Source organism: Lachnellula hyalina (assembly GCF_007821495.1).
Source record: "Lachnellula hyalina strain CBS 185.66 chromosome Unknown contig00098, whole genome shotgun sequence".
NCBI lineage: Eukaryota > Fungi > Ascomycota > Leotiomycetes > Helotiales > Lachnaceae > Lachnellula > Lachnellula hyalina.
Window position 1 is genome coordinate 69863 of NW_022157212.1, and position 23936 is coordinate 93798.

The 23936-nt window shown below is 47.3% G+C and overlaps 8 protein-coding genes across 8 annotated transcripts; 5 read left to right on the plus strand and 3 right to left on the minus strand.

Annotated features, from left to right (window-relative positions):
- Nucleotides 1-1743: 1743 nt before the first annotated feature.
- Nucleotides 1744-4892, plus strand: xptC (Dehydrogenase; the record flags this gene model as incomplete). The annotated part of the gene is made up of 8 exons (XM_031150357.1): nucleotides 1744-1924; nucleotides 1976-2316; nucleotides 2367-2496; nucleotides 2547-2839; nucleotides 2904-3117; nucleotides 3170-3262; nucleotides 3313-3980; nucleotides 4029-4892. The coding sequence occupies 8 exons, from the start codon at nucleotides 1744-1746 to the stop codon at nucleotides 4890-4892; spliced, it is 2784 nt and encodes a 927-aa protein (XP_031004127.1).
- A 253-nt stretch (nucleotides 4893-5145) lies between these two features.
- On the minus strand, nucleotides 5146-5722 carry LHYA1_G005413 (uncharacterized protein; the record flags this gene model as incomplete). Its single annotated transcript, XM_031150358.1, has 2 exons — nucleotides 5146-5220; nucleotides 5273-5722. The coding sequence occupies 2 exons, from the start codon at nucleotides 5720-5722 to the stop codon at nucleotides 5146-5148; spliced, it is 525 nt and encodes a 174-aa protein (XP_031004128.1).
- Nucleotides 5723-6332: 610 nt separating this feature from the next.
- YDR338C (putative transporter) lies at nucleotides 6333-8405 on the plus strand (the record flags this gene model as incomplete). Its single annotated transcript, XM_031150359.1, has 3 exons — nucleotides 6333-7647; nucleotides 7696-7940; nucleotides 8004-8405. 3 exons carry the CDS (start codon nucleotides 6333-6335, stop codon nucleotides 8403-8405), a joined length of 1962 nt encoding a protein of 653 aa, XP_031004129.1.
- A 4188-nt stretch (nucleotides 8406-12593) lies between these two features.
- On the plus strand, nucleotides 12594-14578 carry scd2 (Protein scd2/ral3; the record flags this gene model as incomplete). Its single annotated transcript, XM_031150360.1, has 4 exons — nucleotides 12594-12599; nucleotides 12671-12766; nucleotides 12815-13546; nucleotides 13595-14578. The coding sequence occupies 4 exons, from the start codon at nucleotides 12594-12596 to the stop codon at nucleotides 14576-14578; spliced, it is 1818 nt and encodes a 605-aa protein (XP_031004130.1).
- Nucleotides 14579-15637: 1059 nt separating this feature from the next.
- Nucleotides 15638-17047, plus strand: LHYA1_G005416 (uncharacterized protein; the record flags this gene model as incomplete). The annotated part of the gene is made up of 3 exons (XM_031150361.1): nucleotides 15638-16722; nucleotides 16841-16904; nucleotides 16979-17047. The coding sequence occupies 3 exons, from the start codon at nucleotides 15638-15640 to the stop codon at nucleotides 17045-17047; spliced, it is 1218 nt and encodes a 405-aa protein (XP_031004131.1).
- A 1077-nt stretch (nucleotides 17048-18124) lies between these two features.
- Nucleotides 18125-19267, plus strand: LHYA1_G005417 (uncharacterized protein; the record flags this gene model as incomplete). Its single annotated transcript, XM_031150362.1, has 1 exon — nucleotides 18125-19267. One exon carries the CDS (start codon nucleotides 18125-18127, stop codon nucleotides 19265-19267), a length of 1143 nt encoding a protein of 380 aa, XP_031004132.1.
- A 429-nt stretch (nucleotides 19268-19696) lies between these two features.
- LHYA1_G005418 (putative 1-alkyl-2-acetylglycerophosphocholine esterase) lies at nucleotides 19697-20779 on the minus strand (the record flags this gene model as incomplete). Its single annotated transcript, XM_031150363.1, has 2 exons — nucleotides 19697-20112; nucleotides 20203-20779. 2 exons carry the CDS (start codon nucleotides 20777-20779, stop codon nucleotides 19697-19699), a joined length of 993 nt encoding a protein of 330 aa, XP_031004123.1.
- Nucleotides 20780-21969: 1190 nt separating this feature from the next.
- LHYA1_G005419 (THP3-like protein) lies at nucleotides 21970-23621 on the minus strand (the record flags this gene model as incomplete). Its single annotated transcript, XM_031150364.1, has 2 exons — nucleotides 21970-22183; nucleotides 22231-23621. 2 exons carry the CDS (start codon nucleotides 23619-23621, stop codon nucleotides 21970-21972), a joined length of 1605 nt encoding a protein of 534 aa, XP_031004124.1.
- Between the last annotated feature and the right edge of the window lie 315 nt (nucleotides 23622-23936).

The window sequence follows — 23936 nt, forward strand, 5'->3', positions numbered from 1 at the left end:
AAAAAAATAACTCGTCCTTCATCGCATTCTTTTTCTCGTTCAATTGGAAAGCTAAGCGCGTCGACATACTCTAGGTTATCAGCGAAATTGCATTTAGCAGCAACTTTCTCGACGATTGTATCCTAAGATATCACCCACCGGTATTATCTTCAAACGACGCGTCGGCGGTCCGCTATATATGCGCATCTTCGAAATTGCAACCTGGTCCCTCGATTATGTGGGATCAATTTATACGAAAAGACGGGAACGTGTTGAATTAGAACTGATGCGTGCAAGGCGACAATTAATCCGTGGCTGTCTTCTTTAGCGAACGCGATCGCATATGCGTGTTCTAACACAACAGATGGCTCTAACAAGAGAAGATAATGGTACAATGGTACATGAAATTACCAGCTGTTGGAAAAATTAGTAACATCTGGAGCGTGTGGTCCCCCAAGTCATACTGTCGATTCTTCATGTGCGACAAGCTTGGACTCGATGCTCTAGACATCTACAATATCTCTGCATTCGAATCCTTGGAGTTCATCAAATTGCTGGACGCCTTGTCAGACATATACCTTCCAGATTTCAAAGTGTGGAAGGATTGTACTTTCAAATGTTTCTTGAAGGCAGACCATTACACAGAAACTGCCATGAACAGTATGAATGCATGAACAAGTTGGAGATCTCTACTTCACAGGTCATGCCATTTCTAAAAATGGTTTACTTGTGCGGCATCTGGCAATGATATTGTACGAGAAAGAAGAAACACCATGAAGGGGTGGCAGGTAATATCACAAGAGACGTTTTCATTAACATCATGGAACAGTGTCATCCTAATGCCCAGGCTAGGAAGCCAAAATAGCCGTGTAAGTCAGCGGTGACGCCGATAGAGGCCAGGTTACAGCTAAAGAGAAGCCTGAGATCAATCAGCATGTTTCCAAGGACGAAGTGTCTCCAGTCTGACATGCTGCAGGGAAATTCCTGCGATCTACCAATGCATGATGGCTTTGCTGTATGATGAGAATATTGGTTATCATCCTGGTATTTTTGAGGCCCAAGCCTGGTCTTCACATTGGCCTTACGCAGAGCTGGGACGCGAATGCGCGGAAAACTCGATCGAAAAGCTATTCTATTATTCAGGCTAGAGATGAAAGGCAGCACAAAAGAAAAACTGCGTATGCCAGCTTTATTAGCAAAGAAAGTCCCGCCACTTCAGTCCATGTTCAAGACTCGCGTTCCCACGTAAGCTTGCCATTGACGTGAAAGCGGCACTTATTGCTTTGGAATTTCAATACCTCTCTCGACTTGACAGATCGAGATGGTCGCGCTATTTCTTTCCCTTGCGATCTTTACTTTCAAGTAGAGGTAGAATAAAGCAAGTATGCAAGCTAGTTCAATACAAAGTCACGGTTCACAACTAAGATGTCTACGTAATGCATCAGTGTGGTGCTTTCCTACCAGTAGCCAGGAGTACTTTACTGCTGCAAAATGGCCGGAATCGTACTTTCCCGTTTTGTCTTGGTCGGTCCTTCTCCCGAATTGCAGAACCCGTGGCAATCCATTTATGGTGCTGGGAGCTTTTTCCTACATATAAACCCTCCAATGTTCAGGCAGGAGCAGCCCATCCTGGGGGCTACCTTACAATATGCGACTTCAGCCGATTCCTCCCTTTGCAAACACGAACACTCCTTTGCTCGTTACTTTTGGCCCACGTCCAAACTCCCTTCTTTGGTCTTGCTTCACTCACTCTGCCGTTGCTCAATGTTGCTTTTCGAAGCTCCTATTCTGGCCGTCGCTTTGTACCTCCTTACATTTGTCTCCTCACTTCACCTTGACGATCGCGATGTTAACGGACAAATTCTAGATTGCTATGACTACATCATAGTTGGAGGAGGCGTCTCCGGTCTCGTAGTTGCCAACCGTCTCACGGAAGATCCAAGTGGTAAATTCTCAACGGATTCAACTGAAATATGATACTGACAATACTCTGAAGTGACTGTCCTTGTTCTCGAAGCAGGCTCTCTGTACGTCGATTGCCCCTTTCTTGTTTTCTCTGCTTATACACAATTCAGTGACAACTATGAAGAAACCATTCTATATCCCATTGACAGCGACTATGGTCTCGGTACCAAATATGACTGGAACCTCTGGACAGCTCCTCAAACTTCTCTTGATGGACGAGGACGTCCATATGATACTGGCAGAGGAGTTGGAGGCGGCAGCTTAATCAATGGAATGTGCTGGACTAGAGGAGGTCGTGCAGACTACGATGCTTGGGAAGCTCTTGGAAATCCGGGCTGGGGCTGGGATGGTATGCTTCCATACTTTAAGAAGGTAAGTCAGCACCATACGAGGTAGTCTCAACACTGATGTGCATCTTTCAGACGGAGAACTACACCGATAATGTCGACGCCGATTTCAGCAAAAGACTTTATATCCAACCAGACCCCTCCTTTCATGGTACTGATGGCTACGTACATGTCAGCTACCCACGATATTTCTACAACCAGTCTCGTAAGTAGTATCACAGAAGTATCTCGAGCTACAAAACTGATTTGCACCAGAGGTCTTCCTTGAAGGCCTAAATGAACTCGGCATTCCCATCTTGAAGGATCCAAATAATGGATTTACTGCTGGTGGGATGCTCATACCCAACAACATCAATCCAGATAATCAGACTCGCTCGACGGCTCGACTAGCTTATCTTGATGGTTTCATCGACAGACGCCCAAACTTACAAGTGGTAACTAACCAGCATGTTTATCGTCTCATCATGGACTCTGCTACTCAGAAGTCTCAGCCTCAGACCTCTTCTCCAAAACATCACGCTGATGACCGCTGGGTGTCAGGAGTGCAGGTAAGTGAACCTTTCGCAGCAATCTTCGCACAGTCCTGACCGAAATGCACTCTGACCCTGATAGTTCATTCCTGACGGTACTCTGTCTATTCGCAATGTCACCTGCTCACAGGAGGTCATCCTCGCCGCTGGGGCTGTCCATACTCCTCAGATTCTTGAGTTTTCTGGCATCGGTGATCCGAATGTTCTGAACAAGTTTAATATTCCAACAAAAATCAAGCTGCCAGGAGTGGGCAACAATTTTCAAGATCATCCTTATCTTGGTGTAGTCCACTATGGTATGTAGAACCCCCTCTCTAAGAAACCATGGTCGACGCTGACTTTGGTTAGTCTCCAACATGAGTTATCTGACTCTTTCCATGATTTACAAGAACCCAACTCTTTTGCGTCAGGATGAGCAAGAATATTACGCTAATAAGACAGGTATGGTTCTTAGATAATGCTCGATGGGTTGACTGACTCTGACCTTTAAGGGCCCTGGACTGCGGGAGCAATAAATACAGTAGCATTTCCGTCGTTGCCCTCCATCTCCAAGAATTGGACGAATATGATCGCTGACGCCGAGAGTCAATCTCCTACGGCATACTTGCTTCCAAATCTCGATCCAACAATCATTGCAGGTTACCAAGCGCAAAAGGATATTCTTGTGAACCTCCTGGGTCGCAGCGATGCCAGTGCCTACGAAATCTTGAGTGACAACATTGGCCTTCTCTCAGTCGCTGCAGTGCGTACTTTGTCTCGGGGTCATGTTCATATGCAGGACACCAATCCATTTACGCAGCCCTTGATCGACCCTCGTTTCTGTTCAAATCCACTTGATTGCCAGGTCATTGTAGAAGGCCTTCTGTTCAACAATCGTCTCATTAATACAAGCTCAATGCGTCAACTGGGCCCGGCTCCATACTATCCTTTCCTTCAGGATGCTACTCCAGAGACGTTGATGCCTGCAGTTAGGTCTGGAATCAGAACAGAGTTTCATGGTGCTGGATCATCTTCCATGCTTCCACTAGAACATGGAGGTGTCGTTGACTCGCATCTTCGCGTCTATGGAACAAAAAACTTGAGGATAGTAGACGGAGGGATTATGCCACTCGTACCTGCAACTCATCTTCAAGCACCTGTCTATGCCATTGCTGAGAAAGTAGGTTCCCTTGCCAGTATGCATACAGCAATGCTAATAGTTTCCCAGGCAGCAGACATCATCAAAGCCCACAATTTGCGTCTCAATTTTCAAAGCTGTGGAAGAGCGTCTACTTCTCCTCGAGTCGAGCTGGTCGTTTCGAATAGCTCTATTGGGAAATTGACACCAAATAACTCGTCGGTGTCAAGGCTGCCAACACCATCCACTTTCCAGCAGCTTGTGAATATCAGCGCGTTCATGCCGTTTATTAACTCAACAAGCTCGAACCCTCTCAAACCATCTAGCACACCTCAGACTCTACCCCTCGCAGAGGGCATGCTCCAGGCTTCAAGCCTGTCCGTCTCTAGGCAAACATCGAATACTTCGAAAGTCACCGGCAACCCAGTTGCAGATGTCATGTCAATCCTTTTCGCGCAAACCAGCACAACTCTTACTTCATTTCCAGCCGCACTGCCTACGCTCTTCACAAATACTGTCCACTCAAACGATTCAGCACCAGGCAGATTCCCAATTGCCAGCCCACTTCTAGCTTTGCTGCCAACAGCCATCATCCCAAAGGTGCCTCTGCTGTCAGTGGATGATGCGGCACTTGCCGATCTGGCTCCAAGCCTCTTAGCTGAAGTAAAGTCGCTTCAAGATTCTGCTACTAGCTATGCTGCCAAAGCTTCGCAGCCAACATTTACTGCCTCAGATGCACCTGTGCATTCAGACTGGGACCCGTCATTTGATGCTCTGCCTCATGAGCTTTTCGCCGCAGGACATCCTCTTCACGAGTTTCTTAGTCTCACTCCAAGAAAACGCGACTTGGACATTGGTCCGCAGGACGAGGATAACCCTAAGGAATGCGAAGATAACTCCAAGAAATATGACAATAGTTCGAATGAATATGACGGTGATGCAGATGAATGTTGAGCTATTGTTACTGAAGAAGCGAAAGAGTATGTGAGTGACAGTGATTGAGATATCATTTTGATTTTGGTCTGCAATGATGCTTTGAAAGGATTAGATTAGGACTTATGGTATATGGTATATAGCGTTTTATGAAGAGTCAACCAATATTTAAAACCCCCTAACTCCTAACTCCTTTCGCTATGCTTGTGATGTCCAGATTCGTGTTCGTGAGATGTGTACTTCGTTATAGCAGACGCCCATACATGAATAATCCTCAATATCTCTTCGAATTCGTCGCCAGGAAAAGTATGCAAACGGCACCAATAGCAAAAGCCACCACCGTCAAAACCTGCCAACACATCATTAGCACGTCCTCGTCTCTTTCGCAAAACACTACTCACACTCTGAGTCTTCCACCCCGTCTGCACAATCGCCGCTCGTCTCGAATACTTATTAACCGTCTTGACATAATTCCCAGTCCCCAAACACAAACAAGCTACACTGAGAACCCAGAATATGATGCCCAGGGGCTTCGCCATGCGCAGTTCGAGAGGCGTGGGCTTAGATTTTAGATGGAAGGAAATGACGATAGCGACTGCTACTATGGACATGTAGAGGGATAGGCGGAGATAGGAGAGGAATGTACGCTCGTTTGCGCAGTGATCGCGGGCATCGCTGTCGGTGTTGTCGAAGAGCAGGGGGCCGATGAGAGGGGGGATGCAGAAGATGTTGGAGCGGTCTCGTTGGTGTCTGGGAGGAGGGGGGAGGGGTGTTAGTCGAGAGCCCCGCGAAGGTAGGAAAGGGAAGTGAACGTGAATAAGAGGGGTAGAATAGAACGTACTCTGCGACATTGACGGGGCGTGGGTGTACTGGTATCCCCAATGGATTATATGTATTCCTTAGACCAGATGCCTCTTCCTCGTCTCCCGGCTGAACCATATTTATTATTCCGTCTCCTGGTTGAAGTCGAGTTCAATTGCTGTATGTCGACGATATATTTCTCTGATCTGGTCATAATACAAAGAGTAACTCGAGCTTTGTGCAGGGATGTCGAATGTTGAAAGGCATGGATAGAGTTGCCTATCGTGGATAAGGCTCTTCCTACTCGTACTTGTACTCATCCCATATCAATCACGCTTATCCATTGGCTCACCGCTGCTCTCAAATGACTAACGGCGGGAAGCTCCCCGGTGTTTTGGGGATGAGTATTATTTCCTCCCTCCCTCTCTCTCTCTAATGTTTGCTCTCACTTTTTTCTTTGACTCTCTCTATAAATATTTCTCGGCATATCTAAAGCATTTCCGCTTTTTTAAGATATAGAGATTTTACGATCAAACATCTTAGATCCAATACGAAGGTACCTTATCTCAGACAAATTGGCGATAGCTGCATGAAAGCTGGCGGGGTAGAATCACAACCCTTAATCACGCATTGTGTCACGATTCCACAACATCTTGTACCATGTCGACGCCTCAATCCATAGAACGGCAAGCAAGTCCAAACTTCTCCATTGCTCGATCTCCCTTTGGCAACTCCTACCTCTCACAATCCCCCATCGCTCAAGAATCCATAGCACGAGATCTTGCAGAGTATTCCGAAGATGAAGTCGAACAACAAGAGAGCGATGACGGGGAGAGCAGTTCCGAATCAGAGTCCGATACTTCAACTCTCCGGCCAGATGTTGCTCACAACTCAATGGCTAGCTCCTACCGGAGACCCAGCTTCGTTGCTTTTGGAGGTACGAGAGCAGCTATCACACCGCATCCGGGAGTAGACACGGCATACCTTACGAAGAAAGAAAAGAAGCAGTCGAGGAATGAAGAGAGGAGTTTGCTGCGGGATAACCATCTTGCTCCACCAAAACACGCAGAGCCGGCGCAAAGGAGTGCCTTCAGCCGATTATACAGGCGGTTATTCAGCACCAAGAGACCAAAGACAGAAGCGGATCTGGAAGTTCCTCCCGAAGCAATATTCACAGCACAGCCGTCGGAAACTTCAGCATTACTACCAAACAGCGCACAGGAATCAGCGCGAACACACCACGAACGATTGAACAGGCAATGGGAAGCAGCAGTGGCAGCAGGCAAGATCAAGACGACATGGCAGCGAGAAGCGAAGACATTATGGAGATATGCCAGTCCGCTGGTCGTAACATTTCTCTTACAATATTCTCTCCCAGTTGCAAGTATATTCACCGTTGGCCATCTGGGGACTCTGGAACTCGGTGCGGTGAGTTTGGCTAGTATGACTGCGAATATTACTGGATATTCCATTTATCAAGGACTAGCTACGAGTCTGGATACGCTGTGTGCGCAGGCTTATGGTTCTGGGAAGAAACACTTGGTTGGATTGCAGCTGCAGAGAATGGTCTACTTTCTGTGGGCGCTGACCATTCCTATTGGCGTAATCTGGCTGTCTGCAGAGAAGATCCTAGAGATGATGGTCCCAGAGAAGGAAACTGCTAAACTCGCTGGACTTTATCTGCGGATCTTGCTTCTTGGAGCGCCTGGATATTCTTGTTTTGAGGCTGGGAAGCGATTTGTGCAATCCCAGGGGCTGTTTTCTGCTACTACCTACGTCTTGCTTATTGCTGCACCCCTCAATGCCTTCATGAACTGGCTATTTGTATGGCAGTTCAAGTGGGGATTTGTAGGAGCTCCGATTGCCGTGGCTATTACCGATACTCTTCTTCCGATCTTACTGCTTCTGTATGTCAGGTTCGTAGATGGAAGGCAATGCTGGAATGGGTTTACGAAGAAGGCGTTCCATAATTGGGGTCAGTCTCTTGATGCAATATTTTGCAACCGGGTGCTAATTTCAATAGGTCCCATGATCAAACTTGCTCTTCCTGGACTTATCATGGTGGAAGCAGAATTTCTAGCTTTTGAAATACTCACACTGGCGTCGAGCTACTTCTCGGTGACCCATCTCGCAGCTCAGAGTGTTCTCAGCACCTTGACAGCACTTACCTTCCAAATCCCCTTCGGCATCTCAATTGCAGCCTCCACGCGAGTAGCAAATCTCATCGGAGCCACGCTTTCAGACGCCGCAAAGACTAGCGCTAAAGTGGTATGTATCAGTTTCCCCTTTATACCATTTGTACGCAAAGTTCTCCTGCTGACTTCACCCCAGGCCTTCGTAGTAGCATCCCTAGTCGGCATATGCAACGTCCTCCTCCTCTCCAGCCTCCGAAACTCCATCCCCCAACTCTTCACCTCGGACCCCGAAGTAATCCGTCTCGTCTCGAGCGTCCTGCCCATCTGCGCCGCCTTCCAGCTCTTCGACGCTCTGGCCGCAGATTGTAACGGCTTGCTTCGCGGACTAGGATACCAGGAGATAGGTGGGTATATTAACCTGGTTTGCTATTACGTGGTGGCGATGCCGATTAGTTTCGGCACTGCGTTTGGGCTGCATTGGGAGTTGGAGGGGCTGTGGACGGGGGTGGCTATTGCGTTGGGCTTGGTTGCTGCGGCTGAGGCCTGGTTCTTGATAAAGGCGGATTGGGGGGAAGGCGGTGGAGGATGCGAAGACTAGGAATAGTGCGGGGTGAGGTTTGAGGGGTGTAATGTGGTTGTAATAAGTGGGATTCGCGAGTTTTTTACTGCGGCTTGATAGTTGAATACCCAATGCAGCGTAGGTTTTTGTTCGACGACCGTTTCGTCCTCGAGAGATGTGTTTGTAACCCTTTCAAAGCCCTCCGTTCAGTGTGGTAGGAAGAGTTCTTCTATTTCCGTTTCCTGTTGCAATTGCTTGAGTATATCCCGTGAATTCTTCTCAAGGGAGCACCGCCGCCCCTTCATCCCTCCCTGCTGTGCTAAGAAGGAGCATATTATACACCAAACGACTTACCAAAGCTATAACTACTCGAACCCTTAAATAGAGGCTCCCGAGGACCGAGCTCACTACCAACTTACCAAGAAGCATCGATCGCGCAGGGTTTATCGCGGTGAAAGTCTAAGTTTAGTCAGTCGTCTGCTAGCTGTAGAGTTGGGCTTGAAGACTATTGGAAGACGGTTGGGAGGTTTAGTGCTGTCATGTTATAGTTGCTGTCATTCACTGGTATGAACGTTGAGGTTTTGAAGAGATTAGATGGATGGATGGTTGAAGCAGCGATATATTTAGAGTTAATTATTTGGACTGAGACGGATTGAATATTCTTGGAAGATTCATATGTTTCTAGATTGAAATCCAAGAAGGTGAGAGTGGGGTATAGTTTCGGGTTCTTGTCGTTGCGGGTTATTGTTTATCCCAAGCTGAGGTTCATATACGTAAATGGAGTAAGCGGTTCTTGCTGTATGCAGGATGGGATCTTGCTATGTATGCATTTTAATCCAGTAGAGTGCGGTTGCGTACTCCTTATATTACTATATATATCGTGTTGTCAAAGGAATACAAGCAGTAAACAGGTTGAGATTTCGTAACGTCTTCCTACATGAGTCAACTAATATGGAGGACTATACGTGGTGTGGCAAATTTGCAGCCCGCTGAGTGAGTAAGGCAACAGAAAGGGTTTCTAATTGTAAGGGGTAAATGTTTTTTTGTTCGGTTCCTTAAACTTAAATCATACGTTATCATATTTATATTAGTTAAATGTTCCGATGATGATATTGATGATGATGTTTTTAATGGATGTCGGGGCTCCTCTCTGTTTTTGAGTTCATATTGTTTTTTCTACATTACTATAGTGTGAAAGGCCTATCAACTTTGGAAGAAGCTAAGCTGATGAGGCCGTTAGCCTGAGAAGTAGGACCCCATCTGTTTGTAATCCTGGCAACTATTAAGCTTCTCCATGGAATTTAGAGCATCTCTAAATAATTATAGCATCATGTTATAGCATATTGACCGGGACTGATTGGCTTGGGCTTTCAAGAGAGCTAAACTGTGGTGAAGTGTATTGGAATTGAAAGGCTACAGACCGCACGCATCTCTTTTCAAGAGCACCTGGTTGTATATTCAACTAACTAGTCGCTCAAAGAACAACGAATGATATTAATATCCTAAGGGCATGAACAATCTTGTGATTTATGCAAGAGGCTTCAGTTGCATATCTAGAGATCTGTCACAAGGGAATACTAGAGAAACAGAGCACGTAAGGTATTCATTTGGACAGGCAGCATGAAATGCTAGCCGTTTTTCGCACTATGCAAGTGTGGATTTGACAGCAAATATACATATATGAACGAGAAATTTGATGACAGCCAAGCGGTGTTTTCCGAGACTACAACCATTCTGATGTTATAGCAAACGGAAGTGAATTTTTGTAAAATATCCAAGAGATGTCAGCTTTGTGTCAAGTGAGTAAGTGCATAGATTATCACTTAATCACCATCAGCATGTAGTAGCTGGCCTTATTCCAGTCGTGATTTGAGCGAGTGATTTGGTGTCCAAACCCGAAACTCAAAACAAAGTCACCCATCGCCGCTTCACTCCCCCCTTTTACTAAGCGAGACCCCCAAACCAGGTAGCCTCTCGTTAAGGTACGGTACTACCAAAATGGCAAAACGGTCGCACGCTTTGCTTAACGGTTTCCTTGCATGGGTTCCTATTCCGTTATCTATTATGCCATGCATGCATCCATTATTGCATCTCGGGTTCCAGAAGAGAGCAAAAGAACAAACCTTAATTTATCTAGAGTATTTTCCTTATCTAGATTTCCGAATATAGCTTAGTGGTGTTTCAGCCCTTTCTCCGCGCCTTATGCCATGGATGGTGGTGGTGTGGTGAGGGTTCGGGGCGGGGACGATCCGTGTTACAGATGTTGGGAGAAGGAAGGCAAAGGCTTCCGGAGGGCTCGCACGGTTGGGCTGGTTGTTCATTTCTTTATTATATTATCTTCTGCATGAATGAGCTTTCTTTGTCGTGAATCGTGATGACGAATTGCGTGACTTTGTCGGCTGGCTGGCTGGTGGGAGCTCCGTTAAGGAGAGTGGAGAGATCAATCTTCTTTCGTTTCTTTTTTTTGCAAGCAAGAAAATTAGATTTAAAATTTTGTGAACCTTGCTTGCTTTTCTCTCTTTGTTGGCTGGCCTGAAATCATAAATCAATCTTCGGAGATTGGTTTGGTGACTTGGTACCGTACTGTACCTGCTCGAGTGCTTTGGTACAATACATACCCGTTTACTGTTTCACGCACGCGGGGACCTTTGAGGGGCGAGCCGGTATCAATACAGCAATGGAGGGGGCGGGCCCCGGAAGGGTGAGCATAACGTGGAACCCACGATGAAGTCCTTCTTCGGGGAACGAATCCTGGTGTACGAGTAGAATAAGTTAAATGCAGCGATGAATTTCCACGAGGTGCACGGTACACAAAGTGATCCGCAACCGGGGATTCTCAATCTACTCCATAGTAGAATCCTTCGGCTTTATCTATCTGTGGCTTTTAAACACCTGATATGGTTTCCTAATATAGCCAGTTATACCAGGTTGCGTAAAGAGAAAGAGACACTTCGGTAGGTGGCGAAGTACAAAAATGAGAGCATCTACTGGGGGCCAGTTGCTGATAGGCATCTCAGCCCTAGGCCTAGGGTTCAACCACTAACATGTGGTGATCAAGGATAGCCGCCGTTGTGGCTTTTCGCAGGCGGTACAGTTGAGAGGGATGTCAGGTATTGGGTGAGAAAGAGGCCATTTAGACTCCAATGGGACCTGCAGGGTGCAGACTTTGTGCAGTGCAGTAGTGAAGAGATGTGCCTAGGAGAAGTCGATGAGTGGATTTGCGAGTGATCTGTTCTGAGCAATTTGTTGGTGATTGATATAATATGATGCGTCGAAGCGGCCATCCCATCACAAAAGAAAAGTGGCGGCTTAGGCATGAAGGGAGGAATTTCGTGCCTGATATGAAGGCAAGAGGGGGGAGGGGAGGGGGTGGGCCTGTGCTGTGCAGCCTTGGACAGCACTTGTACCAGTATTTTGAATAGTAGAAGTGTTTCTCAGTCTACAACATCCTCGGCCTCCAACGGTATATAACGTGTGCTAAGGTCTAATTCCCGGGTGCATACAAGCTATCATAAACCTGCGACGGCAGAGGAAAAAAAAAAACGTGGTTCGTCGATTAGCATCGGGAGAGCACGCTGCAAGACGGTACAGGGACCGCATAGCGTACAGCGTGGTATTAGGGGGGGGGGGGGTATCAGTCTGGAGAGCTGCATCTGCCCCTACCTACACTGGGTAGGTGTCTATGCTACAGCTATCTCTCAGAAGTGGCTGGACAATCGTCTTGATATATTATCATCAACTACAAGGCTACTTCATAAGTAACAAAGGACATCTCTACCGCATTGCTTACCGGAGCCCTCTCCTCAATTATTATTTAGTGTCGCCCCATCCTCCAGCAACAAAGACTTGCCGCCGCTCTAATCTCGGTAGCGTCAATCCATCTTCCGTCCGCTCCAGGGAACACATCCTCTCCCTTCAAGTTCTCCACCCTCAAGCGTTCCCACCGCGCAACGTGCATAGAAAGTTCCAAATCTACGGGACTGCACCCCTTCATTTTCTGGGCGCATCGATCCTTTGAACACTCCTTTCCTCATCCTCCTCTTTCATTCTTACCTCGATCACGCTGCCGCCAACGTTGCGAGGACAAGCCAACACCACCCACCTAGCTGGCTCCTGTCGACGACCACCCTCGACCCTGCTTGAAACAGAACCATCTCGGAGTGAGAAGGATCTGTCCCTCTGCCCACTCGGAGTGCTGCGCCGTCATTCAGAGGAGTTATATTCAGTATGAAGGTAAGTCGCTGCTCCGTCAAAACGATCGAGGGGTCGTCGCAACGCTATTTTGCTCACAAAGATATGACTAGGCTCTCAGACGCAGCATAAAGGGGGATAAGGATTCCAAAGCCCAACATATTTCGATAGCTCCGAAATCAGCGATATCTATAGTCCCTCCGAAAAAGGTTTGTCGCCAGCTCCATGCTCTCGAGTTTCTGCTGATCCATATCTAGGTAATTCGCGCATTATACGATTATGAGGCACAATCGAACCAGGAGTTGGGCTTCTCGAAAGGCGACTTTTTTCATGTAATTGGACGAGAAAACGATACAGATTGGTATGAGGCATGCAACCCAGCGTTGCCAGATGCCCGAGGACTGGTACCGGTAGCATTTTTTCAGGCGCTGGGAAAGACAGAAAGGGACAGTGGGCAATCTGACACTTCGCCACAACCTGTAAGATTACCCGATCACGATTCAGGATACTCGGACACATCGGGCTCTGGGACTCTAGTTGGGACGGAAACACAACGTTCATCCAAATCTACGACGAAAGGAATAGGCGCCATGGTGTACGGAATTGTGATGTACGATTTTGCCGCGGAACGGCCAGATGAGCTGGATGCGAAGGCTGGAGAGGCAATCATTGTCATTGCTCAATCGAATCCGGAGTGGTTTGTGGCGAAACCTATTGGAAGGTTGGGAGGACCTGGCTTGATCCCTGTGTCATTTATCGAAATCAGAGATATGACTTCCGGCCAGGCGGTACCGGATGCACAAGATGCTGTTCAAAGGGCTGGCGTGCCAAAGGTTGAGGAGTGGAAGAAAATGGCAGCGGACTACAAGAACAGCAGCATTACGCTTGGGAAGTTCGAAGTACCAAATTCGGGGTCGCCAGGGTTAGAGCAGGGCATGGATAGGATGAGCCTACAGCAAGGAGGTCGGCAGAGTCAGCAAAATGGCTTTGTAAGTTTCCCCAATGTGAAGTGACTGGCAGAAACTAATGCGGCGTAGCAACAGAGGCAATCCCAACAAAGCAGACCTATGCAAGCAGCCCAACCGCTGCAGAATAACTACGCTTCAAAATCAACTTCTCAGCTTTATGCTCCTATCTCAGCGCGCATACCGCGATATTGCTTCGCAGAGGATAAGTACTGGTTTGTTATTGAAGCTGGATTAGAAGATGGACGGCACTGGGAGCTTTCGAGATATTACGAGGACTTTTATGACTTTCAAATTGCACTCTTGACAGAATTCCCTGCTGAGGCGGGTAACACCGGAACCCAAAAGAGGACTTTGCCCTATATGCCTGGACCTGTCAATTATGTGACGGATGCGATTACAGAGGGCCGGCAACACAATCTCGACGCATATGTCAAGAACCTGCTTACACAACCACCGTATATCTCGAGATGTACACTGGTGAAGCAGTTCTTTGCGCCCAGGGAAGGAGACTACGAAATGGATCCGAATGCCGTAAATGAGGAGTATAGGTTATCTGGAGGGTCGCAGCAATCTTCAAGTGACTCGCCAAGTAATCGAGCATCAAGACAATCGTCTCGTGGCAATCTGAATGGCGCAGGTTATGCAGGAGGACTTACAGCAGCACCTGCGAGAAACTCGCCCCACCAAAGAAACCAACCTTCGTTATCTGTAAACGGGAATGGAAATCTCGCACCAACACGTCAAACATCATCTCTTTCTCAGCCATCCAAACAATCCCTCTCCCCTGGTCTGAATGGGCAGCAACCTTCTGCAATGAAAGTCAAGATTTACTTTGGAGAGGACTTGATTGCAATTCGGGTACCAACCGACATCCAATACCAACAACTTCACGAGAAGATTAGAGACAGGCTAAAGATCGCAGCTACAGAGGAGATAGCATTATACTACAAGGATGAAGCTACTGGAGAAAGACCTGGCCTCGTGAGCAATAACGATCTAGATACTGCCCTCAGGAGGAACGACAAACTGGTTATTTATGTCGAAGACGCCTGATCTGGAAGTCAGCAAGAGCCCAGAACTTATACAACTGCTGGCAGCTACCTCGCCGAGCGAAGACCTTTTCGAGATGCGCTGGTAAAACTGGCTGGACACAACCTCGCTCAAATCTTGGAACTACATATTCACCTTCATCATTATAACTTCTTAATCTGCTTCAGATGTACAGACTTTTGGAGCGGTAGTAGCTGATTTCACTCATTGATGATAAGCTGTCAGCCAATCCACCTTCACATGAGTCTCAAATTCGAGGCAGAACTTTATTTCAGAGCACAACATTTTCATGGGGACGATGAAGGAGTGAATACAGGGAATCGGCGTATTATGGCTGGGTTTGAGCCGACATTGCGAGCTTCGCTTTTTCTTTACAGAGTATTTATTTGAGTTATGTGGGTTGCATAGGCTGGACGAGGTGGACATACCAGGGTTCTCATTTGTCATGTTTTAAGAACAAAGAAATGATGGAATGATGGGATTATAGCTATATGTGGGGTTGATGCATGACCGAGGAAGTATTTGAGTAGGTACGAGATATGGTGAATGGCAATTCAAAAGCAATTATGAAGAGATATTTTCCTATGAATGTGTGATGTAGAATAACTCTGTGGTTTACCGAACTTCACAAGCAAGTTAATCTAGTCGAGGCAAGCTATTGTTGAACACCTCATCCAGTTTGATTCTGAGTCAAGTAGGACTATCTGAGAAGTGAGTATTAGTATGACAGGGTTTGCATTATGCAAGGCATTAAAATAGTAATGCAATAATGCAGGGGTCATTTGTGCGCGGGCGGGATCTTTCTGTGTTCGATGACCCCAAAATAGCCAGTCTGGCAAACAACGCCCCATTCCCGCATACCCACCTCGACTCTCCTCACTACCCTCCCCAACGTCAAATACCTCACCATCCCACGCACTCATTTACTCAACCCCTCCAACCCGATCCAGTACAATCAGTACCCACAACAACGATAAACGATAAACGCGACCACCCCCCTATCCCTCTGCGGGCGCGGGCAACCGAACGAGAGGAGAAGAGAAGAGAAGGGGGAAAGAAAGAATGCCACCCCTCCAACTCCGCGAGGAATTCCCAACCCTGAAAGCCTTTAAAGATGCTCTGCATGCATGGGCCATCGAAGCACATTTTGAGCCTAGGATCCTGAAATCAGATACGGGTAGGGTGCGCGTGGGCTGTAAACGCGACCCCAATTGTCCGTTTGTCGTGCGCTGTAACTGGGAGCGCAAGAATGGAAGGGAGCCGCTGGCTAGGGTTACGGTGTTGAGGGATAGGCATACGTGTTTGAATGGTATTGAGTGGACGACTGCGTCGCCACTTGCAGGTATGAATGGGATGGGAAATGGGATGGGAGGAGGTGGTGGAATTGGTGGTGGTGGTTTAGGTGGGGGACCACCGGGTATGGGGGGTGGGAATGTGAATGGAATGAGTATGAGTCCGCAGGTGGGTATCAGGCAGGATGAGGAGGGCAATATTGTAGGTGGTGCGAGGGTGTTGGGACCGATCGATAAACAGGGAGGGGCGAACGATGTTGGGCCGCCTGGTGTTCCTGTGCTGCCGAAAGTCCAGAGGAATTCTGCTTCCAGGTTACCCTTTCTCATGGATATATTGCCACGGTTGATGATTATTACGAAAGATACCACGCCGATCGAGATTAGGGAGTGCTTGCTGAGGGAATATGGCGCCGAGGTGCATTTGCAGCAGTGCAGACGTGCTAAGACGGAGATTCTGAAGAAGAGACTAGAAGATGGGTCGGAGACTCCGGGACAAGGACAGAATAACCACGGGCAGAGACCGGATACTTCTCATCGGATGGATAGTGCGGATATGGGCAGCGAGAGCACAAACGAGCCTTCCAATCAGCTGTTTGGAGATATGAATGGGATTGGAAATGGGAATGTCAATAATCCGAATGGGAATAGGAACAAGGTTACGACACCGAACCAGAGCGCACATCCCTTTACGTTACATGCTGCGAATGGAGTTGTTGCGCCTGCTGTCCCAGCTAGGGGCGCGGCTGCGTTGAGGGCTGTTGGCGAGCAGCCGATCAAGTGCCCGTATTGCATCAATTCGAGATGGATGTCGAGCATTAAGGATGCTGTGGAGCATATGAGTATGCATGTTGTCATGTGAGGGACATGAGACAGATTGAGAGAGCCATATCTCACAACTCACGAGGAAAAAGAAACATACCTTGTATAGGTCTTGGTATAGGGATAACCAGGCCTAAATACTTGGGCTATGAAGCTACGGCTTCACTAGCGACAAGTTGACGGAAGAAGTGAGCACACCGAAGAAGGACGAGACAGGCGTAAGTTGTTCATACTTCCACTTGAGCAGTAATAACTGACTGACCGGCGCAGCTCTATGATATAAGCTATTTAGAACGATTTACCGTTTGTGAATGCTAGATACACAGGCAAAGATATGCCGCGACCAGTAGATGAGACTTAGTTCTAGCTAGGACACTGTAACAACAGCATGGTTTAGCAAGATTCCCGTCTGCGGTTCTCCTATTCGAGCACTGAAGACACCATCATATCATGTCCACCCACCCCAATCTAAAGCGAGACTCCGCAGATTATTTTCTTTTTCCGCGAATTCACATTCACCAAGCCGCCGGGCCGAGCGTAGGGTAGTGGGTATATATAACTAAATAAACACAATTCAAAACACATCCGAGTGTAATGGTGTACTGGTCTAGGTGTCTTCAAGAATGTATCGTCGAGCTTGCTCGAGGGTGTCCTGACCCAACTATTTTCCTTTTCTTTTTTTTTGCATTCATCTAATAGTTTTGGGTTCCTTGCGCACACTTTAGATATGTCGTTGTTCCCCCCATCTATCGTTCATGTACCGTCCGTCCTGTGCGACTTTGTCTTTATACTGTGGGATATTTTTAATATTTTTAGCCTTGCCTGCTCCTGATTGTTTTTTCCTTCTCCTTACAAGTATCACGCCGAAAGAACACAATTCGTCCCACACACTTCTTGGCCAGAGGCTCTTCATACCCCCCACCCAACCAAAGATCTGCCAATAAAGCATTAGGCTCAGAGTAGCAGCCATAATTCAAAACATTGAGGTTAGCCTTTGGACGAGAAGCTGCTCAAGAAAGAAATTCAAGAGCTTATACCATACCATCATTCTCACGACTGTTTAATGGTTTATGTTCCTTGTTTCAGGAAATATAGGTAAGTCTGGTTCGGGTTGTGCTGACGGTATAAGGTTTTTGTTTACTTGGAAAGGAGTCTAGTGGGTTGCTGCTTATGTAACAATTTGGCCTAAAATATTATGTAAGCAAGCAGCCGGGAAAAGACGATCAATCGCTGTCAAGATTCTTTTGACAGTGGAACTGGTTTCTGTCTAGGGAGTTCGGGAATGATCAAGCCGTCTTATGCAAATGCCTAAGGGAGGCGCGTTGCGCAAGGTGAAGAAGATGCTTATATATTGCGATGTTTTCCTTGTCCTCGATTTGATTTCAGTCTCAGATGCTAGAAATATCTCACTGCTTTTATTCTGGTTCCCAGCCCCAAGATGGGACAAACGAACTCTAGACCATCAGCTCCAGAGCCAGGGCGACTTTACCACCTAGATAACTTCCGTACCTTCCTTACGGCACTGGTAATTTACCACCACACCTCGATCCCATACGGTGGCTTAGGCACATGGCAATACATTTCTCCCCATCATGTCCAGGGCTCGTCTCCTAGCCTTACGGCATTCAATGCGCTCAATCAAACCTTCTTCATGGGCTCATTCTTCTACATGTCAGGCGTGATGTCTTTTCAATCCCTCAAAAAGAAGAAGTCAATTTCACAATTTTTGAAAACGAAGTGGATTAAATTGGGAATCCCCGCCGCGTTGTACACGCTCCTTGCACCGCCGACGCAGATTGCAGTAATAAGACTGCTCAGAGGCACAAATGCAGATTTCTGGGAGCTACTGATAGGCCACTTGAAAGCACTGAGGAGCGTCAGAGGACCGGTGTGGTATTCCTCGCTCCTTCTCGTGTTCGATACCGCTTATTCGCTCCTGCCTCAAATCGCTCTTCCAAACCTAGGGTTCTGGCCAGCTATGATCTTGGACATAGCAGCCTGTTCTCTTCTCCGGATACCCAATCTGGCACACAAAGTATTCGCTCCGCTGAGCGTACGATCAGACTACTTCCCTCAATATCTCATCGCCTATATCTTGGGCACATGCTCAGGGCCGAAAGACCCTGCATCTCCACCTCCACCTCCATTGCTCACTCCGGGAAGGCGCAATGCACTCCTAGCAACCAGTGTTCTATCCGGATCCTACATTATCGGCCTGCTTAGATCGAGAGCAGGACCAGAATCATACTCGTTTGTATTCTTGGATAGCGGATTCAATGCAGTCTCTGTTGCTTATGCCGTCTGGAATGAGAGCACGGGATTTCTCCTCGGTGCTAGTCTCATGAATCTCTTCGAGCGCAAAGAATGGGGGAGGAGGCGATGGCGGAGCGTGGGGCGATATTCGTATGCTGCCTTCCTTGTACATCCGATTATCTGTGTTGGTGTTCAAGCTGCTGCTGAGGACTGGGGGGCAGGTGGTTTGCTGAAGAGTATTGTTTGTGGGTCGGTTGGGGTGGTGGGGAGTTGGGCCGTGGCGTGGGGTATGGTGCGAATACCAGGGGTTGGGAAAGTCTTGTTTTGAGATGTAAATGGAGAGTATATGAAGAGTGCGGATGGATCGGTGGGGTGGTTTCATGTCCGTGTTTTTTCAATTATCGATCTGAAATGGGAATCTTTTTTTTTACATCTTTCATGCTTCAAATAACATGTATGGTTAACCTTCATCGTTTTCCAAGTAGAATCCCCACCGTCAGCTGATATTCAGATTCCAAGGACGTCCTAAATCTTTCCCGAAGATCATTCTTAAGCTAACATCCAAGTCAAGTCGTCCGGGTCATCCCTTGCCAAGCGAAAGACAGTTCGAATACAAGTTGTATAAGTTGACCAAAAAATATCTTAATTAGATCTCATTTGAGTATTATATGATATATGAGTAAGGCGACCTGGATAAGGGACCAAAAAATGACCATCTTGAAAATTGAAAATTAAGAATCACCAGTATGCGCTTCAATCATCCGTCGAAAGTCACTTCCGGCCATTGCGCACTTAGCCCATAAAACAGCTCGCCCTCCCCCCCCTTCATCCACTTATCAAAGAAGTTCGCAGTATATGCACTTTCTAACCCAAACATATAGGTTCCATTCAAGTACCCTTCACCCTCCGGATACCCATCTGCACTCAACTGCTCCAAAAAATACAATGAATCACAGAAATGATGATGTATGGTTTGATTCACGATCATCGCCAGTTTCCAGCCGCGCAAGTTACTGTAAAAGGTCGTCCAAGTAGGATCAAAAGACGAGTTCAGCGCATGAGCTTGTTGACCCATCAACAAGAATGGCCGATCTAGCCCAGCGGACCCGACTGGCTCGGTAGCTGGACCGTCCATGTTGATGCCGGCGACGAAACGGGTATCGTTGAGCATTGCTTAGGCAGCTGTCGAGCCCCCGGCTGAATGGCCTAGTATCCCAACTCTGTTGGTATCTAAGCTACCTACCAGCCCTGGAATATTCTCACGTGCACTCTGCTCAAGATGATCTAGGACAAATAAGTTATCCGAAACTCGTAGCAGTACGACGTCTGTCTCTGTCCGGTCATCAGTCGACTCGTTGAAAGTCGCTGTCCGGCCATCGGGATATACAATAAAATCCGTGTCGTTTGGATGATCCATGGAGACTACTATATAACCTTGAGAGGCGAGGTTTTGCGCAGCACCATTGTAATATAGGCGCCCGGCACCATATCCTGGAGAGAAGAAGAGGACGGGAAAGCCAGAGGATGCAATCTGTGGAGAGTTGTAGGCATGTTGGATTACAGACGCGGAGGCATTTTGGGGCAAGCCGAGCCAGCTATCGGAGTAATCATTGGCGAAGACGAGGGGCAAGTCGGCTTGTAGCCGATGTTTTTGGTATTCGGATTCCAGAGCCGGGTAGAAGATGGATACCATGAGATCCCGGTTCGGGAATGTGGAAGTGTTGTTTAGTTCATAAGATACCACTCCAACCGGCAACTGTCCAATTAGACTTGGAGGAATGAATATGCTCTGACCGAGAGTTAGCAACCCGAGAAGGATCGAAGTCTGGAATAGGGCCATGGTTGAAATAAGCTTTTGAAGAGTAATTTCCAACGCCTTTTATAAAGAATGCTCATTACTGTAGCCAAGTCCTTGCTACGCCGCGCGTGTGCCTGATACCTTACCGACCTTCCCAATAAAGATAAATAAAGACCCCGGGGTAAGACATCACCAAAGTTCCTACGAGAAACAGTCAGCTATGCTTTTGAAAAGAGAGTCATAGGGCTGCAAATCCACGTGGTGAAATGTTCCAAGGGTTCTTACCAGAACTGCTTTCCATTGGAAACCTCAGTACCAATGCGACCTTTGTCCCAACCTAGCCGTCCCAAAAGGCCTTTAGATCTTGTTGATCCTTCATTAGTGACGGCACGTAGCCTACTGGTATGAAATCAGTCTTGTGTTGTATATTCCTGCTCCGGGGGCCAGGGGCAGAATAAAGAAAAGAAGCTCATGAAGTGGGACCTTGGCACATTTCCTCTCATGTTCCACAAATAATAACACAAGTGAAACGAACAGGAGGACTGTTTAGCGAGAGAGATAATAATAAAGGTGCTTGCGTGCCCTTCAATCTATGTCCCGTGCCTCATCTTCACTGGTGTTTACAGCAACTGTGAAGCAAGCAGTCAGATTTCTAAGTTCAAGGAGCAAATTTGAAGCTGGTTAATTTATTATTAGCCTTTTCTATAGGTGACACCTCGCCAGGAGACTTTCTGAGGAGTTCCCGGCCTGCTAAGAGGGTATCTATACATAAATGGAAATAGACACAAACGAGCCTCTTAAATGCAACCTCATCCCATGCAACCAACCTAAAATCGTGCTTCGCAGCGAGCAACCCATTTCAAGAACAGCCTTCAACGCCTAATCGATACACTGCCGAAAGTGGAATGCAGGAAAATGGGTATAGGCAAGAAGTCCAATCGTGATCGCCAAGGAAAAATAGAAAAAGCAAGCCACTGTATTGTACCAGTGCATCACAGTGGCCTCGATACCCGCTGACAATGAGTAACAAGTATATCGGTCCATAATCCAACCCGTTGACTTCGTCACCAATGACCGGCTGGAACAAACCAGTGATTCGTAGGTACCACGAGGAATGTTAAGGTGTAATGTAAGTGAAGGTGAGGAAAATGGGACGAAAGAGATCCGAAAACACAACGCTACACGTAGATAGCACGTTTGGAATAAAAGTCGACGTGCAAACGAGAAATGGATTAGATTTGGCCCTTAATATCGACTTTCCGGAAAGCTTCGCTCTTTGCAACTTCGAAAATTTGGCCTGCTTTGCCGGAGAGAAATCGCATGTTCCCTTCCTTCTCCTCAAGTAGAGCTTGACCATTATAGTCGCAGATGAACTGCGCGGCATCGCTGTCTGATTCGAATCCAAGTTCCTCGGTGACAAATCTTAATGGTACATCTGGTTTGAATCTACGAGTGGTCAGCAACATCTTTTGAGGGTTCGGGGTAGCACTAACGCTCTACAAATGTTTGACATGGCTGCTAAACGTTCTCTGACAACGAACATATCCATGAGGTAGGCGCCCATGTTGGGGGTTTCGAGGTAAAGCCTGAAAAATCTGTGGTAGTTGCCCAAGGCTAATGCTGAACGAACATCGAGCGCATGCTTAATCGCCTTCTCTTGCTTTTCTGCTGTGGTTAGATCCGCCAAAACGTCATTCAACGCAGTGCGGTTAGATGTATGAATGAAATACAAGATACGATACGCCTTGAATTCCACTGGGTTCCCTCCCAGGTTTTGTGTATAGAGGGCTCGTAGCTGGGTTTGGCATTGATTATACTCACCAAGATCGCCTTTCTCTAGAGCGATCCGAGCGTGGATCTCGTAAACAGTGACAGTGAAAGCATTTTTGATGCGTTGGACTGTAAGGTCTTGGCGCATAGATTTGAACTGATCGCAAATGTAAGAGTAGTTGCCTTCCTTCTTCCACTTCTTCTTTAAAAGATCAAGGGTTTGTCTCAGTATGCTTTCGGGGCGGACTTGGGATGGGATGGGGGCGGAGGTGAGGCGAAAGTATTGCTTTTCAAGGATTTGACACGTTCCGATGACAGGGCCTGACACGGGCTCAGGCGATGGAGATTTGTACGAGGATTTGTATCCGCCATCAAAGCGGCGCTGTCGTTTCTCGAGGTTTTTGTGAAACTTACTTGTACCTTTGAGATTCTCGTCTTGGATGGGTTGTTGTCGCTTGTCGAAGCGTTCCGCAGGATATGTGACACGATCTTCGAATCCATTGCGAGGGTTAGTTGCACGCCATGGTGGAAGGGAGTCCTCATTATCTCCAACAAGCTCTTGCGATTTTCTCTTTTTAGATGTCGAAGTATCGACAAAACTCTTCCCAGCCGCAGATTGCTGCCGCCACGCTTCTTGAGCGACTCCAGCGGCCTTCCTCCGATCATGGCGAATCATTTCTTGAGGAAGGGGTAATTTGTCCCAGTCAAGGGTGTAAAGAACATTCTTCTCGGTGGCAGTGGAAATGGTTTCTTTTAATTTGGCCTCCATCTCGGCTCTTGGCACATCCGGATCCATACGCCCGGGCTCAAAGGATCTCTGCACATAGTTGCGAACAGGAACTGGCCAGTCTATTTTCTTCTTTTCACCTGCTTCGGCGGCTTGGTCCGTAGCTTGAGGGGGTTGCTGTACCATTGGGGGATAGTGAAGGGCCGGCTGGCTAAAGGACTGCCGTACTTGGACAGGGTGATATGCTGGCGGGTCTGTAGACATATCAGGTACTGCTCTGGAAGTCTTGTGTAGTTTGAAGGCGATGTGGCTCTGCGACTTACTTTGATACCCATATGGCTGCCCTTGCGTTCCTGGAGGCGGCGGAACTGCCCACGACGTGTTCATCGTAGTGAACATCCAAATAGTTTCGTATAGTCTTGCTTGTAAATCCAGGAAGTGTTAGTGAAGCGATTAAATGATCGCAGATGAGAGTTCTTGGTTTGACGGCAATAGGAGGGCGGGTGGATGGAGAAAAGGGGATGAAGTGTAAAATGAAGAAATGCCTGAAATGCGGTTCTGGACTTGGGCGGCTGGTACTGATGTGCGGTGAATAAGACGCTGACGTAATCCATGCTGAGAAATGCGTTATTAACGGGCGTAATTGTGGTCACCAAGTGATCAACGATAAGATCTGATAGCTGCAACGCGATAGTGACTTGT